This window comes from Crocuta crocuta, unplaced genomic scaffold (assembly GCF_008692635.1).
Source record: "Crocuta crocuta isolate KB4526 unplaced genomic scaffold, BGI_CrCroc_1.0 scaffold11, whole genome shotgun sequence".
Classification (NCBI taxonomy): Eukaryota; Metazoa; Chordata; class Mammalia; order Carnivora; family Hyaenidae; genus Crocuta; species Crocuta crocuta.
The window spans coordinates 3,179,187-3,196,925 of record NW_027528624.1 but is presented as its reverse complement, the minus strand read 5'-3'; the positions used below and the strand labels follow the sequence as shown (position 1 = coordinate 3,196,925).

General features: G+C 46.4%; 1 protein-coding gene across 8 annotated transcripts in view; it reads right to left on the bottom strand.

Moving 5' to 3' along the window:
* Window positions 1–5,349: 5,349 nt before the first annotated feature.
* ARID1B (AT-rich interaction domain 1B) overlaps window positions 5,350–17,739 on the bottom strand; it is a 291,898-nt gene continuing 279,508 nt past the window's right edge. For all 8 annotated transcript variants that reach the window (XM_077755104.1, XM_077755108.1, XM_077755105.1 and 5 more), the window contains 4 exons: window positions 15,325–15,421; window positions 13,165–13,948; window positions 10,602–10,732; window positions 5,350–8,498 (listed from right to left, as the gene is read on the bottom strand). In XM_077755104.1, coding sequence (XP_077611230.1) covers window positions 6,759–8,498; window positions 10,602–10,732; window positions 13,165–13,948; window positions 15,325–15,421 — 2,752 coding nt within the window. In that variant the 3' untranslated portion in view covers window positions 5,350–6,758. The remainder of the gene's footprint in view (window positions 8,499–10,601; window positions 10,733–13,164; window positions 13,949–15,324; window positions 15,422–17,739) is intronic.

Genomic DNA, 17,739 nt, shown 5'->3' with positions numbered 1-17,739 from the left:
ATGGGGAGGGAGGCCCAAGAAAGGCTTGGAGGACGGAAACCAGCAACATGGGCTGGAACGGGTGATGTTACATCAGTGTCTCAACACGAAACCCACAGATGGAGCTCCCCAGGATTATGGAGGTGGCAGTAGGGAGACACTCTTGGAAGAACCTGTCATGTGACAGAGCACTGCCCAGACTCTCCAGACTTTGTTTTAAATTTGCCCTTCTGTTCCTTTCCGTAGAGGAGCATATGACATTACGCCTTGATGATGAGCTTTTACAAAAGACCCCCCTCCCACCCTGCAATCTGTGGCCAACACACACCATGGTTTCTGTCTTAAAAGTCCCTGGACCCTCTGGATTTTATGTAGAGCTGAGAACATTTCTTAGGCAAAACACACATTCTTGGAAAGGGAAGCTCTCAGTTTGGGTCCAGCTACTTTGCGTGTCAACCTATGCTTCTGTTTCTGGAGAATGGATGTTATGATGTTCTATACCAAGACTTCTGCAAAGACAACTAATAGCCGTGAAATTCTTTCAAGTGCAAAAAAGCCCACATCCAAATGTGAAATAATCACCACTTACCAGGAAGCGGTGTTATAAATGCTGCCGGTTTTTGCCGAAGAGACTGCTTTTGTTTGGACAAGGATATCTTCAGGGGGCTGAATCCAAGCTTAGGTTCCTTAAGTCTCTGGAAAAATCTAGTGTGTAGAACATACAGGTCCTGGGCCATCAAAATAACAAATTTATGCAGAAGATCAAAGCTCAAGGTTCTTTTATTTACCTGACCTTAAGCTCACACGGAAATGAGGAGCATCCTGAATTCCTTTTCGGTGGCCCACAGAAACATGGCCCAGCTCCAGCTAAGTGTGAAGACTAGAGTTCCTTTTCTCCAGGAAAGTGCTCTGCTCTGTGGCCCAGATGAAAAGGAACAGCAAAGGAAAACACTGTGGTCAGCCACCTGCTGGAGCTGACCTCTGGACGATGTTACTGGCCACTGTTATTTTAGGAGGGCAGGGGAGGGCAAGTCTTTGCATGACTGTAGTCCAGATATGCGCTCCCAGGCCTGCCAACTTAAAGGCGAGGTCTTCCACCCTCTCTGGAAGTCCACCTCCCAAAACTGACTTTCATTGGAGAAATCAAGCACAGTCACCTGCACACTAGCCACAGGCAGTCAGTGGACTAAGCCTTTATGGCTTTTACTAGAGAACCAAAACCTAAAGTTGCATAAACTGTGTGGCTGGTTGTGACAATGGGAAGATATTCTCTTAGGCGACATTTTAAACTTGCACGAACATGCTTTAGGGAGCCCACCCCAGGAAGAAGGGTGTGTGTGTGTGTGTGTGTGTGTGTGTGTGTGTTTTCAGGGTGCATACAGTGACCACACGGGATATCAGGTCTTTACATAATGATCTTATTTAATCCTCACCAGTCCTGAGGTAGGCATTATCCCCACTGTACGAGTAAGGAAATGGAGGCTCAAAGAATTTAAGTACCTTGCTTAAGGTCACAGAGACAGCAAGAGATTTCATGAGATCTCCTCCAATGGGGGCATCTCAATTTCAGTGCAAGGAATAACGCACTATGGACAAGCTGGGTACACGAAGGTTAAGAAGGGAGGCAGGATCTTCGGGTAACGTGTGGTCTACCAAAGCTCTATAGCACGTTTAGGGGGAAAAAAATGGTTTCAAGGTTAATTAAGTCAGGAAATGCTTGGGAGAAACAGGTTTTCTCCCCTCCCCCCCCAGAAATTTCTGTCTTTAAAATGATAACATGGATTACAGATGGCCAAGAGGAGAATATGTAAGGAGTTTTGGGTTTGTTTTTGCTTTTGCTTTGAGATCTCTTCTATTTCATGGCATATGCTTTGAAAAAGCTGGGGTAAAACTTCCAAGTCCCTGAAATCAGACTCAGGAAGAACACATTTGATGGTCTTACCCCAGCTTCCCCTCAGGGTATCATATGGTTAAATCCCAATGTGAATTAACTTGGTAATTTCTGGCATTTTCGAGACTTGGAGCATCATCAAACGAAAGCAGGACTGGAAAATGGGATGAAAGCATGAGGCATGGCACGGGAGATGGGCGCAGGCACGTGGGAGGGTGTGTGGGTTTTAAGAACAGACAAAGCCTTGAGGGGCACCTGGGTGGCTCAGTGGGTGAAGTATCTTGATTTGATCTCAGTTCAGGTCACAATCTCACTGTTGGTGAGGTTGAGCCCCACGTTGGGCTCTGTGCTGATAGCACTGAGCCTGCTTGGGATTCTTTCTCTCCTTCATTCTGGACCCCCCTGCCCCTGCCCATGTTTTCTCTCTTTCTCGANCTAAAAAAAAAAAAAAAAAAAAAAAAGAAGGCCCTGGGGGTGCTTGGGTGGTTCAGTTGGTGTAAGCGTCCAACTTGGGTCAGGTCATGATCTCATGTCTCGTGGATTCGAGCCCCACGTCGGGCTCTGTGCTGACAGCTCAGAGCCTGGAGCCTGCTTCTGATTCTGTGTCTCCCTCTCTCTCTGCCCCTCCCCTGCTCACACTCTGTCTCTCTCTCTCAAAAATAAAATAAAACATTAAAATAAAAAGGCCTTGGGGCGCCTGGGTGGCTCAGTCGGTTAAGCGTCCGACTTCGACACAGGTCATGATCTCTCGGTTCATGGATTTGAGCCCCACGTTGGGCTCTGTGCTGACAGCCAGCTCAGAGCCTGGAGCCTGTTTCAAATTCTGTGTCTCCCTCTCTCTCGCTGACCCTCCCCTGCTAATGCTGTCTCTCTCTTTCTCAGAAGTAAATAAAACATTAAATTAAAAAAGAAAAAGGCCTTGAATAAGGTCTTCTTGTATAGTCTCAGCCACTTCCTAAATTCCCAAGGGCCCATCAAGCAGCCTGGCATCACTGGGTCCCAGGCTGCCGTTGTGTGGTCGCCTCCACTGCAGAAGGCACATGTGCCCTCATGAGAGCGTGAGCGGGGAAAGGAACCAGAGGCTCCGGAGTCACATTCTAGAGCCGGAAGGGGCTGCAGAGACCGTATTTCCCTAGCACCTGCAGGTCAGGCTGTCGCTGAGCCTTGACTCGATCTTGTTGATTTTCAGTCCAGACCTCTTCTCCACACCCTGACGTGCTACAGCTAGCGGCTTTATGTTGTAGCCAACGAAAACGCGCTCAGTGTTGTCAGTGCGTAAGCACGGTGTTTGGAAGACCGTCTCGGAACCTGTCTGACCCGCGAGACGATAACGTGACGGAAGCAGGGTCTTCGCTCGGGAGTGACCCCTCAGAGGGTGGAGCTGGGCTCACAGCGTGTGCTCGACACATCTCTGCTGAGTTAATGCACAGTGAGACATCTTAGTAGGTTATAACTATCGCCAGAAAGATTTCTTGGCATTTTTGAAAGCTCGTCTGACTAGGAAGTTCTCTGCGGTGCCACGGAGGCCAGGCCTCCAGCTCTCCAGACAAAGAAGTGAACCCAGCAAGAAGAAAATGGGTGGTTTGGATTGCTATTTTTGGCTCATTTAGAATACCTTCTCTGTTTCCTTGTAGGTAAACACATCATAGCAATTGGTACAGGGGGGTTGACAGGAAATGAAAGATTTTCAACAGTTTGTAAATGGACGGGTTTCAGGGCAACGGCCATATTCCTTCCACTGAAAGAGGTAGTTAACAGCTGACACTGTATCATCTGACTGCTCACATCCCCCTTGAAAAAATCATTCTCTATCCTAATTTTTCAAAAACAGCGTAACTAGTTTCTGAATAGGCCACATTCGCCAATAAAAACGGATTCTCTGTCATTCTCGACCTCAAACAAAACATCTGAATAGTCATTTCTGAGCCCCTGCCACCCAATATCTCTTATGTGACATTAAAAAAATGCACTCAAATATCAACAGATTCAACTTTATAGCACCATTCCAAAATACTAAACTTTCTTTGCACCTTTATTTTTATCTTTTTTTTTTTTTGTACACATTTAAAGTACGGGCATCCTGTAAATTTTTGAAAAGCCTCATAGAAAAAAAAAAACCAACTAATTTTTAGGACAAAGCAATAACTCAGTTTGTAGGCGGGATGATCTCAGGCAGGTTGTAAGTTCTTCATGGGCTTCTGTAGTCTTGATTCTGGGGTGAGAATGTAGAAAGGATGCTAACGTCTTCCTGGATTATTCTAGAGGTTACGTTGCATATCGGTATGTAAAAACTTGTTGCTCAATGGTCAGACTCTACGTACTGATTACAACTCAAACCATGAAAACAACAGTCTCTTGTAATGATTTTACGCTTTCGGTTGACAAAAGAATTGGGATGGTGGATGACTTCAGAGTCTGTGCACACCTTGTATTCGGACTCGGTAAGAGGGCAATTAGACTCCTATCGAGTTCCCTCTTACAAATCTTCGGTATTTGAAGCTCAGAGCGCTAAAATCTGTTCTTAGCAAGCAGATGTACTTAAAGTAGAATTATAAATGGGTTTTTAATTCAACATATATTTGGCTGCATTGTTAAGTACGAAGATTGTGTGACTAAGTAATGTGGGGGCTGACAGAGGAGGACACTGCTCGCAGAAAAATCTGTTTCTCGTGACACTAGAGTCACGTTTCACACGCTGGTCGTGGCTGTGTGCTCTTGTCTAAGTCTTCCATGTGCAACCCCGGAAAACAGGTCTGGCGAAAGGACTTGGGGTTTCTGTGTTGTGACTGGGAGGGTGGTGAAGAGGTAGACTCAGAAGGGTGTCCACTAACAGCTGAATTCTGCAGCAAGTTTCAAAGAAATCGATCGTTATACAGTTAACAGTCAAGGACCCGGGAAGAGAGAAAGTTTAAATTAGAAGTGACTAGTATTAAAAAGCTACTGTGCACCAGGTAGGAAGGAATATGAGAATATTAATATGCCCTGAAATAGAAATAATCACTTTGCACTATGTACACGACATACAATATAACATATTCTTTTTTAACATTGCACAATATAAATATTATACACGGTGGAGTAAACTAAATGCAAAATACCTCTGAGGCACACAGAAGAAACGTGGACTAGATTGAACTCTGATTCAAATCAAGACGGGGTTAGTGAAAGGCAGAGTTCCATCGTCAGGCCAGTGAGCTTTCGGGCCGGCAGCCACCTCCCATATATACTGAAGATTCTCGGACCTCGACGTCATTAGGAGTTGATTGCTTCAAACAAAGACTAATTAGCTAAATAATTTGAGAAAATCAAAGTGTTGCTCCCCACTCTGAAGCAGGTAATCCCTACAGGTCCCTCCCGACCTCGGGGTTTCATGATGAAGACCAGGTCAGTACACGGCTGTATTTCCCCTATTTCTTGTGGATAACTTGGTTACTAGGAAACCACTGTAAGGAAACTAGAACAGTATTCAAGAACACCCATCACAGTGCTTAACAAGATTTAATGTACATTTATTCTTAACATGTGGAACATATAAAGATTTTATACTGAATAAATGATATTCATTAAGCCAGAGGAAAAGGAGGAATTTACATCAAGTTTTTTTTTTTTTTTTAAACTACATTATCTTGAGATACAAATGTGGATTCTCGTCACTGAAAAATCTTTGAAGTTGTGTTCCTTCCTTTTAGTTGTGTTTTTTTGTCTGTACTGGTAACCATTTTCTAAATCAATCCGTATGCAACCATTTCCACACCTTGATTCATGAAGCAAATTGTGATCAGCTGCTCTCCCGAAATAGAGCATGACTTTATACATACAGAAACTTGTACATTACCCTCTTTTTTTTTGTTTTTGTTTTTTTGTTTGTTTTTGTTTTTTGTATTTTTTGTATTTTTTTTTTTTTTGGAGATAAGGCCTTAATGAAAAAATATATAAAATAAAAATAAAAAATTATTTAAATCTACCATCACTTCGTAGTTACCACATCATGAAAAAGAAAATAAAAGCTTTGTACTAAAAAAAAAAAAAAAAAAGAAAAAAGAAAGAAAAAAATGAGGGTATGTTTAATGTACAACTTCTATATACATCACAGCCCATAGGCAGTAAAAAAAAAATATTTAAAAAATGATTAAAGGAATTGTGAAGAACTGTCATGTGGAAGGTCCAACGACAGACGGCAGACATGACGGTAGTGGTGAGGAAGCAATTTCCGTTGATCGTTGTCAGGTATGTATTTTCAATCTTAACTTCAAAACACATTGTTTTTGCTCCTAGCCTAATGGAACCATTTTCCTGTGGAGAAACCAGTATCATTTCATAGTTTGACTACTGACTGACACACCTCCTTGAGCCCCTATTCCTACATCTCTAGAAGTTTCTATTGCACAGAGCTTTGGGCGATGGGATACAGTTTTGTTTTGTTTTTTTTTTTTCATTATCTGAAGAATAACATGCCTAGGAAGTTGATCATTTTTCACCTTTATGTCTTAGTGTGGTGAAATTTTCCCATCTTAGCATCTTTTGCCACAATTTTTTTTCGTTAAAGTCAATTTGCTTCCCAAAAAATGCAATACAACATGGAAAAGAACATTAAAAAGAAAATCTGTGAAAAACAACAAGTGACCTTTGAATGCACTAGACAGCAACTTTGGTTAAAAAAAAAAAAAAAACCCAAAAGGATGTACTTATACACACAGACAGCAAATATTAATTTCATAACTGTTCAAATTAATTATTTCTTTAATTCCCAATTGGTAAATAGTGAATGGGGCAGAGGAGCAAAGATTTTTCTTTTCCTTCTTCCTACGCTGGATAAACAAGAACAGAAAACAGCCAGTTATACGGGAGCCTCTAGTCTTCACTCACACATGCTGCCTTCTCACTGATGTCATAACTGCCCAATCTGAAACAGTACATCACAGATGACAGACGCAACCAGAGAGTTCAGGACGGCTGATATCGAGATATCCAGCAATCGACCCTCGTGCAGAAGGAATTCCGAGCGGTTCTCGTCCACCCTGGCCATGGCCAGCAGAGCCTTGGCCGCCCGGCACATCATGTCCACGCTAGGTGGTTCTAGAGGCGGCGGCTGCATGTGCATGAGGTTATGCTGGCTCTGCTGATACTGGGCCATGGTGACCCCGTCCTCTAGGAAGCTTATCAAGTTTCCGATGCTTCCTTTCTGCACAGCTATTGCCCTTGCTGCCAGTGCGTCCCCTTGGGCAAGGTTCGATAAGAGCGCCATGGACATTTCTCGACAGACTGGGTTTTTGCGATCCCCAACGTACCTAACTAACGTAGCATAGAATTTCTCCTGGCGACTAAATGGAGGCGTGGCCAAGATCAGGTCCACATTGTTGTCCTGGATGCTGAGTTTGCAGAGGGTCTCCAGCACAAGTCTCTGAGGCGACAGGACGGAGTTGGGTCCCACGGTTGGAAAGGGGTCTTGTGCCTCTGCCGACGGGCACACCATCCAGTGCAGCAAGCCGTCCAGAATCGGCAGGCAGATGCTCTCTGTGTACGCAGACAAGTCTAGCTGCCCGGAAATGTTGGCCAACGTGACCAACGTGTTGTCCCTTAAGACCTCCAGGCAGTCCCACCACCACTCATCCTTGCTGCAGGCCACCCCTTTGTCCTCGTCTTCCTCTTTCTCGTAGGTCTGCGGTGCTCGCTTCCTCTCTGGATGCTCGTGGTGAAGGAGAATCAGCTTCCCCAGGATCAGCACCAAGCCTGGATGTTTGGACATTTCGGCGTCATTGCCAGGCACAAAAGACAAGCTACGGACAATATTTGACACACAGATGCAGCGCTTAGCCAGAGAGTCCTGCCAGTGCGCGATGGTGCAGAGAGGAGTCTCATCTCGGCTCCTGGGCTCGTCCTCCAGCAGCTTGATGTTCCGGTGACTTTTGGCTTGATGTATCCCAAAGGGAAACTTCCCGCTCTCGGCCTGGGTACCGGGGTTTGCGTCTTCGGGCAGCGCCCCTGGCCGAGCAGACAGAACATCATCGATGGTGGCGATGATGCTCTTCTCTTGCTGCTCGTCAGAATCGCCTTTTCCTTCCTGCTCTTTCTTCCTCCCTGTGGAGCTCAGAGCGGGGGGTGGACGCCTGCGAGGAGGAATTTCCATCTTGCTCTCAAAGTGAGTCTGGATGTGCTCGGTGGTGTCCCCCCCGCCAAGCTGCCAGTGCAGAAGTCCACTGTTGAACTCCTGAACGCGACCCAGCTTGTCGGATCGGTCGACCACGAACAGGTTGTTCTTCTTGACTATCTTTATCGGGAGCTTGTCGAACTTGCTAGCTTGCCTGGGCTTCTCCTTCAGATCGGCGGCGGCGCCGGGAGAGGCCGGAGTAGGGCTGCTCTTCTCCCCGCTCTCCGTCGTCCCGTCGTCCTCCTCCTCCTCCTCCTCGTCGTCGTCGTCGTCCTCGTCGTCGTCGTCGTCCACACACTCGGTGCCCTCCTCCTCTTTCCCAGACTCGCCAGCCAACGCCTGGCCGTCGGCTCTCTTCCCCGCGTTGTGGTCAAGGGCTTTCTGGCCGGGGTCTCCCACCTCGTATTCCGTAAGAATTCCGAAAATGTCAATTAGGCATTTTCTAAAATACTCTACTAAAAGTTCGAGAAATCCGGACAGCTAGAGAGGCGGACAAGAACAAGAACGGGGACAGTGTCATTAGGGTTAGCAGCCCCAAGAGCTATCGGTACACCTGTAGGAGGACTTCCGCAGGTTTTACTTCCTTTTTGGCTGGGCCAAGAGAGAAGGCTACAGGTCAGTGGGAACCGCCTCCTGAATTTTACATGGCTAACTAAACCACGTGTTTTTTATTTGCTGCTTACTCTCCTACTCTATCCGTATGGAAACTTCCCTGTTATTTTCGTACCTTTAATCGTATCAGTGACAGAGTGCTTTGTGCTCTTTTACCCTTTCTTCCGCTTTAGGTACAGCGCACTCCGCATTACTAGAGTGGGAAGGTGGGTTTTAGAGACTCATTCACCCAAAGTGAGTCTGTTCTCTTCTGCTACTTATCTGAGACTTGCTTGCGAGGATTTTTATGGTTATTCTTCTTATGATTTTATGGTTATTTTTGCCTCAGGTGCCATAGGTTACTCTAATTTACATTCTCCATATATCTTTGGGAGAAGATAATTTCAGCCAACGTAGTAGCTCATAAACACAGAAAATTAAAAACAAATCAATTTGGTCCCCGATAAATGAATTAGAATGTTTCATTGAATGCAATTTTACATTTCAGTTATCACAACTCTCCCTGAAAGACAAAAGCGACTCTGAGAACCAGATTTGTTTCCTTTATGCAAATGTCTGCCATCAAGAGAATCAATGCGCTCCATGATTAGGACCTGACCAGCTCCCCGCCCCCAGCACCCGCACCACCGCATTCAGGGATGATAAAGGATAAATAAGGAAGGAAGGAGTCTTTAATGATAAGTGTTCTGGAAATCAACCATACTCTCATATCCTGCTATCAATTTCCTGCAAGTGGGGTTGAAACAATTATTAAGAAGAAAAGGGAAAATTGGGGACCAACCACAAAGTACTCGCTTTTAGGGAATGGAGGCACACAATTTTCCAAGTGAAGGTTTGGGTGTTTATTCCCATCTCCCCCAACTTAAAGTTAACTTCTTCCCAGGGCAGGGGAAGGGGCAAGTTACTAAAGCAATTCTGGTCACTAAAACCTGTGCTCAACAGTACATCACCTAACAGAAGGATGAAAGGCAATTACTCTAAGGGAGGCAGTATACATTTTTAAATATTTTCTGTTACAGTGGACTTCAAGTGATGTTTATAACCTTATTAATATACTTCCCATCGAGTGAAACATTGCCTTTCAGGGCCATCCTGAGGACTGAAATGTGAGAAGAAAGACCAAGAGGAAGATTCTGGCCCAACTTCAACAGAGGCAAGGTAATTAGATGTTTTGGTTTTTTTCTCCCCCAAAGCAGAGAATTATTAATACACAATAAGAACTGCCTTTTCTCATTTTTGTTTGTAAGTATTTCTTTAAAAGTCTGTAGCTCAGTTGACTCGGGCCTTTCTCCCTAACCCTCTGCTTCCCGTTTCTCTTCAGCAATTAACTCTGGAAGCCACACTTCAAGCCTAGCGCTGGACAAAGGGCAGCTTTAAGCTTATTAAAAGTAGTAGGCTTTTCAACGACTGCTTCAGAATAAGGCGGACAGAGGCAGAAAGGGACAATGTAGACCAGGAACCACGTTTGGCCGTGAGTTCACAACTATTTCAGCTGAATGATGGGTAGATGTGGGTTCATGAAACTGTTCTCTCTGCCTCTCTCTGGTACAGTTTCTATAACATTTCCTTTCAATTGAAAGAAAGGGATTATGTCTCCCTGGAAAGTAGGGTAGGTCCCGTGGCCAGTCCCCGCATACCCAGCCCTGACTCCAGTGTGGGCTTCGTGTCTGGATTACCCCCCACTGGCCTGCTGATACTTCTAGACAGCAATTACTTTTATGGTTATCTTTCCCCCTCACATACGTGCGCATGAGGGGACGGTTTTCTCATGAGAAGCACATGTACGGATGTGCTTATTATACTGGAGCCTACAGGAACTATTATTTCTGGACTCAGTGCTCAGATAGCTCTGCATTTGTAACAGCCACGAGGGCGGCCCTGTGGCCTGTGGTGCCCATCACCTTGGGCACGCGTTCAAGCGCTGCGCGCTCCCAAACTTTCTTGTTCTACCCCGGCCCCTGGCTGGCATACCTGGGAGAGACTGAAGGTGGCGACAGTGCTGTCATCGTACAGGAGAATGTTAATAGTGTCCAGAGCCCACGTACTTTCAGCCAAAAGACCGGACTTGAGGGACATCATCACACGCCAGGCCTCAGGAGTAACTAAAACCAGCGGAAAGGACAAGGATGAAATGAATAGTAACTCTACGCATGAAAGAGCAGAAAATAACAAAAGAATAAGAAAAAAGAAGTGGGGTGTTGAGTGAAATACTGATTTCAAACAAATGTGCTGAGGCACAGCTAAACGCAATCGTTTCCAGATTTCAAACGAGGTGACGGCTTACTAAGAAACTCTTGTTAAGGATCCTTCGGCTTGGCTGGTTAGACACGAGCCAAAAGTGCTTCTAGAGGTGGGAGTGCTAATAAGCGCCGGGGCCCTTTCTCATCTCCGATTTATTTCCTTCGGTCTCTAACGGACTCTGTGATGACGCAGCAGAGTGTTAATAATGGAGTCAAACCAGAACGAATGGTTGTCTTCTTTGGCCCGTTCTGCTCGCTCTGCTCGCAAGTGTCTCGGGGAGGCGTCCTTGGGAGGTTGGTGAGTGTGCGGCAGAGAGGCAAAATTTCGTCCCCAGGCAGCACATTCTCAGATATAAAGTCTTGATACTCTCTTGCTGTCCTCTTCTGTCCGAGCTCCTGCCCTCAGAACATGCTGTCGACAATTATCAGCACTTTGATGGTTCAGATTTTTCAACAGCTTGGTCTGAGCCAGGGGATGGGAAACAGAAGGACTGTGCTTCCCCCCCACCCCCGTTTCTGAAGAAGAGAGAGGGGTCAGATAAAACATTTGCAGGATTTGCCACGAGACGGGGCTGGGAGAGGCCCATGATACGTCTGAAGTTTCTGTCTCAGGAAACGGGCGGAAGCACATGGTGTGAGCAGGCCTGTGCGGGCAGAACTCACCAGAGCAACAGCCAACGCTGGACACCGGCAGTGACCTCACGCGCTGGAGGGGGCCGTGGGTTTCCACCTTTATTTTAATCTCATCTACATTTTACATTTTCTACGAGGTGCACAAAACTTTTATAATAGAAAAGGCAAACTTCCTATTTAAAATAAGGAACATAGGGACGCTTGGGTGGCTAAGTTGGTTAAACATCTGACTTCAGCTCAGGTCACGATCTTGCGGTTCATGGGTTTGGGCCCTGCGTCGGGCTCTGTGCTGACAGCTTGGAGCCTGGAGCCTGCTTCGGATTCTGCGTCTCCCTTGCTCTCTGCCCCTCCCCCAACCACGCTCTGTCCCTCTCTCTCTCTCTTAAAAATAAACATTTAAAAAAAAATTTTGTTTTAAATAAGGAACATAAACTTCCCCAGGCTGAAGACAAATCTAACTAGACACTAGAAGACACTGATCTAACATGGGCACAGACATTTATGAAAATTTAAATACAGTTATTTATTCAAACATATGCACACACATAAACGCACAGACACGTGTGCGTATCTTTACATATATATTTCCATATATAAAATGGTGCCCGGTGTCTGTATATCCTTCTTGTCTCCAGCACCCGTCTCTAGAAAACTCCTTACTTCTCTCCCCCTCTCTCTGTACAGGTCCTCAATTCCAATGGTTGAAAACATCTTTAATATCTTTAATTTTCTAGTCACTGTAGTAAATGATTACAAGTCAAGTGATTTTGAGATTTTTGAAGAAACTTTTTTGTACGACCCAGATCTATAATTTCCTTTGCTGTATTAAAAGTACTTTAAAAAAAAAAACCCAACAAAACCAACACACACACACACACTTCAAAAGTNGATCTATAATTTCCTTTGCTGTATTAAAAGTACTTTAAAAAAAAAACCCAACAAAACCAACACACACACACACACACACACACACACACACACTTCAAAAGTAATGCCGGAAAACGGTGTGCACTCCTAGATGTTCCAGATCTCCAATTAGCATTCAGAACCTCCCAACAGAATGAACAAACATGATTCCCACCCAACCGAAATTGCTTCTTGGCCCATATCTACCAGTGTTACATAGGTTACATCAGTTCTATATATCAAAGCATATCAAATTCTGTACATACTATGTATTTGTCTATCTATATATCATACACAGGCTTCTACTTCTTCCCAGGGAAGCTCACGGTCTGTATGTTGCTACGAAATTACAGAGTGGCGGCTATTTTCTCAGGCCACCTCAGCACTTCGTTAGCCTCTCGGCTGTTAAGCTCACACTGCAGAGACTGAGTGCCCGGTTAAGGTCAAATCTTTAAGCTCAGAATGCAGTATAGGACAGTCGCCGAGGGTCCCCTGTCTCTCGCTTGGAGCTCTACTCTCTTGCACAGATAACATCCTGTGTAAAAACACCGCGTTAATTCATGCTCCTCCCCGGCACTGGTTCTTAACCCGGATTAGCAGCTTCCAACTATTGCCCCTACGTAGAGCCACTGCTTGACAGCCTGTCGTCCTAAGAATTTCATCCCTTTGAGGTTAACAGGAGCCAGAGCTCAGCGAACGTTAAAACGCTGGAACACGGCTGGGCTGCCTTTCAGGACGGAGCCCCCAATGCTTACCGATATCTTTTGAGGTAATCTTTCGCCTTTGTTTCAAGACTGGCTGCGATGCCTCGACTGAGCCGGGAGGGAAGGTGATTTCCCGTCGGATCGGGGGTGGCTGGGGGGGCGGCCCCGGGACCTGGGCCGTGGGCACGGTGGGCAGGACCTTCTGCATCTTCAGAGAGGGCAGAAAGGGAGACTTGCTGGGAGACATGCGGCTCTCCAGGGAGCGCTGGAAGGAGGCGGGGCTGGGGGCTCTGGAGATGTGGTTCGGCAGTGACGGCGGCGTCTGGTAGGACGACTGAGGCGGGCGCGTGATGGGCTGCATGGAGGCGGGAGACGACATATAAGGCTGACGTTGGCTGACGTGAGAAGGCCACTGGCTCTCGTGATTGATCCTTTGCTCAGGTACCATCATATCATCCGTGCGGTTCATGCCTGGATAGGGAGGTGCCTGGGCCGGGCCGCCGGGGCCCTGCCGGTTCGGGAAGGGGTAAGGCATATCATTGCGCGGCGCCCACATGCTCTGCTGAGGCCCTTCGCTGGAGGACGGCTGCATCGGGCCGCCCATCATGGGAGGCGGGATCCCATGCGGCTGCATCTGGCCGGGGCCCTGCACCCTCTCTCTGTTGTAGGGGTACGGATACTGCCCCTGGATGGGCCTCCTGTCTGGTCCGGAGTAGGAACTTCCGTATTGGTTGTACATCTCCTGCTGCTGGTTGCCGAACTGCATGTTGTACATGTCTCCCTCGTGGCGTTTGGCTGGAGGCCCGTACATGCCGTCCATATGGCGTTTGTAATTCTGAAATTCATATAAAGACAAATCATGCTGATGTGCTTTTACAGGTATAATCACACACTGAAGTTATGCCAAACAGTTATTACCTGGTGGAATGTTCATTTCAAAATGGATATGGGAAGCTCCTGTAACAACTCAGGACTAACAATTTATGCACTCTATTTCCGGACTATAGGATACCCCAGCATGGACTCCGGGGAGGGGTTCCGAAGTTTGTTTTCGTGTGCTTGGAATTTTCTGTGGGGAAAAGAAAGCTTCCTCTCTCTTTCTCCTGGTAGGTATCTCCTCGCTTTTGCGAGTTCTCGGGGCTGCAGTATAGGGGGACCTGGCTTTGGAGCCCCCCCCGCCAGGCAACGCCAGAAGGGGGCTGGGGGCTACAGGCAGATGCCTCGGCAGGAAGAGGAGATCTCTCACCACAATGGACAGAGCCTCCAGAAAGCCAGCCTGAAAGGTTCCTGGGTAAACAGATTTCTCAGGCCTTGCTTTGCATTAGAAATGTCTCCACACAGCATCTGGCTCCTCAGACTGGGCCTGCGTNGCCCCGCTGCCCCCAGCCTCTGACAGCAGGCCCGGTGTGGCCGCGCTACTAGGCTCCCCTCCTGGGGACACCCCGGGTGCCAGCACCTGATCGGGGGGAACCTCCTGATGGAGAGAGATGTGGATGTGTTAGTGTTCTTTCACCTCACTCAGAAATCGTTTAGGATCAGCTAGTGTAAGATACAAGTCACGTGTGCACATGCCCTGGTCCGACTCAATGTTGAAAACCCCCTCTATGTGACCAGAGGTCTTAGACCTGGAAAGTTGTTTAGAAACAGCAAAGTCCTGTGCCTGAACGGCCACAGCATCATGGGCAATTCTCTGCATCAGGAGCGACAACCACAAGGCTATGTGATACAACTGAGGCTCCACCCAACCCGTGTCTGGCAAAACATGCCTTCCTTAAGATCTTGTTTTTAAAAAGCCAATTAAATTTCAATACTGGCAGATAATACTTGAAATTGTTTTCTTCCCCCTACACATCCTCTTTAAAACATCGACAAATTTCTCTTCTATGCTGGCACCTGACATAACACACACACACACACACCGGACGCCTGTTCACAAAACCTTTACTTGGGCCGGGTGTTATTGACAAGGATGGCCGTCCTTTACTTCTTGCAACATGTTCTGTTTGTTTCTGGATCGCATATATCGAGAGCTTTTTAAAATCTGCTGACTTCAAAATCCTGACGATATTTTCTAGCATAAGCAAATATATCCTGATTGTTCAATAGACGCTACTGTTTTTTGTTATACCTCCTAGAACGTTTCAGAAGTAACGCAACTCTGAGCTTGAAACAGAAAGCACAGGGATGCGAGCCTGCTGCTCGCCAACTCACCGGCTGCTGTGGATACAGGCCGGGCTGGTGTCCTCCATACGGCGGCTGTCCTGAGGGAGGGCCTTGGCCTGGGTATTGCTGCCCATAAGGTTCGTGCCTAGAATGAGGCATTCAAAGAAAACTTCATTTTCAGAGAACCTCAGGCCAAGAGAAAAATGAACAGTTCATTTCTGGAAATTCCGCAGCCCTGAGTGGTTTGGTCTCTCCTTCGCTGCACACACCTTCCCGCAGAGGCACGCCGAGCAGAAACTGCACTTTAACTTTTAGCCGAAGGGGTGGGCACACCCATTTTGGGAACGCTGCCAGTCTCCCGGTTAGTAGGTGTGTGGGGAGTCCGGGCCGGACAGGCTGGCACCCTCTGCCTTTGAGAGGAGCCCCCGCCCACCCACTGACGCGGCCCCGGGGAGTGTCATGACATGGTGATGTGAGGTGCTCATGAAAGCAGGAGTTGACAAAAGCAATGTAAGAGTCAGAGCGGGATTTCTGGGAGCACCAGAACGCGGAAGTGTAACCGAGGAAATGGTCTCTACTTATTTTCTCATCGTGAATAGAAGATGTTCAAGTTTTAAGAAGTATACTTGCCAATTCATCCAAAATGATACTGAGTTGGCTAATAACTGTAAAAATAGAACTACTCAAAACTTTGAAGTCCCATGACCCTACAAGGCCACAGGAAAGAATAACAGAGAGGACTTAGGAGAGTGACAGGGTTGATTTACACGTACTCCTACGTTTAAATCTTTTTTATGTTTCTAAATCTTAAAATGGGAATGACTAATACACTTATTTTTCAACTGCTATTACACTGAGAAGCTATAAATATCATAAAAATAGCATGCTTAAAAGAGTAATAGATTTGAAGTTTAAAGAGATAAACTGGTTTACTTGGTGTATTGATTGAATCCTGTAAGAAAGACAATACTTGGACTAAATATATGCCTAAATTGGTCAAGGACTGAGAATAAGAAAGAAAATAAATGACTTTTTAGAATATCATGGGTAAAGCAGATACAGGAGATGTGTCTGCTAAGGGCATGAACAGCTAGAAGGAAGCTTATAGTTAGGAGGAAAGAAGTAGAACTGACATAGATAAAATTTAAGCTGAACAAAGGAACGTATTTCAGAAAATCTAACAAAGGTAAACAACCTTCCTGTGGTAGAGCCAAATGACTTAAACTAGTTCTAGAAAGCATTCTAGAAGAAACACAACGGCACATTTGCCTGGGTTCCTTTAAGAATATATGTTCCACGATAATTGTTCTCCCAATCTCCTCGGAAGGAAGGAAAAAAGGGGGGAAAAAAAAAGGAAGTTTCTCCTGGATTCTCCAAAATGGGTCTACGTCAACCCCTGCGCCAGCACACTAAGCATGATGGTTAACTGGTTAACGGAGACACCACAGTAAACATTCACCACACTTAGGGCCAGGGTGAGAATCCCAAGTCTAGATTCTTAAGTCGCTATTAGAAAGCACCAAATCACTTTAAGCTTGTGATGGCCATGTAATCTCAAGAACCAGGTGCATAGAAAGTGCCAGAAAGAAATATTATTTGGTAAAAACAGTGATTTTTTTTTTTTTTTTTACAAATAGTTTATTGTCAAATTAGTTTCCACATAGCACCCAGTGCTCATCCCCACAAGTGCCCTCCTCCATGCCCATCCCNNNTATTTGTCCTTCTCTGCCAAAACAGTGATTTTTAAACTTCCTTCCCATTTGTGTCACAGGGGAAACCTTCTCACGACTTAAACCGCTGCCTGTGGCCCAGCCGGTGGGCAGTCCGTGAGTAGCACACACACCGGCCATCCCTCCCCTGAGGTGCCCCTGTGGCTAGTTAGAAACAGAGCCTTCTAGTAGGAGCCTCCGTTTCCTGTAAAACTCACAAATACTACATTCAAGACTTCGTTTCTGAGCACATGTGGTTGGCGAGGTAAAGAGCGTACCATCCAGGTGAAGGGGCTTTCATGGTAAGTACTTATGTCAGGAGCACAGGTAAGGGGCCTGCTTCACAAAAAGAAGTCTCCCGGAAGCCACTGTTTTAGGAGGTAGTTTCCAGTTACCTCCCAGACACTTCAGTGACTTTCTTTCCATCGAATTAAAACTAATCTGGTTGAGCGCTGAACCCCAACTTGCCGTTTCAGTGCCCAGATGCCACCCTAAAAAAGAGTCTGCCGTGGCTTCCCTCAGAGATGGTTTTTACAGAACAGATTATTCTCTCTCTGCTTAACATGTTCGCAGGGAAGGATGGAAACATCTGAGAAAACAAGGCCTGGAAGACTTTTCCCGAGAACGTCCCGCGAGCTGGAGGCTGTGGGGAGCCCAGTGTGGCATCCCGAGGGGAGAAATGCAGGCGGGTCGGCGGCACTGCGCGGCCTGTCGCCGCCACGCGGGGCTGCTGGAGGCGGGGGGGTTGGGGGCG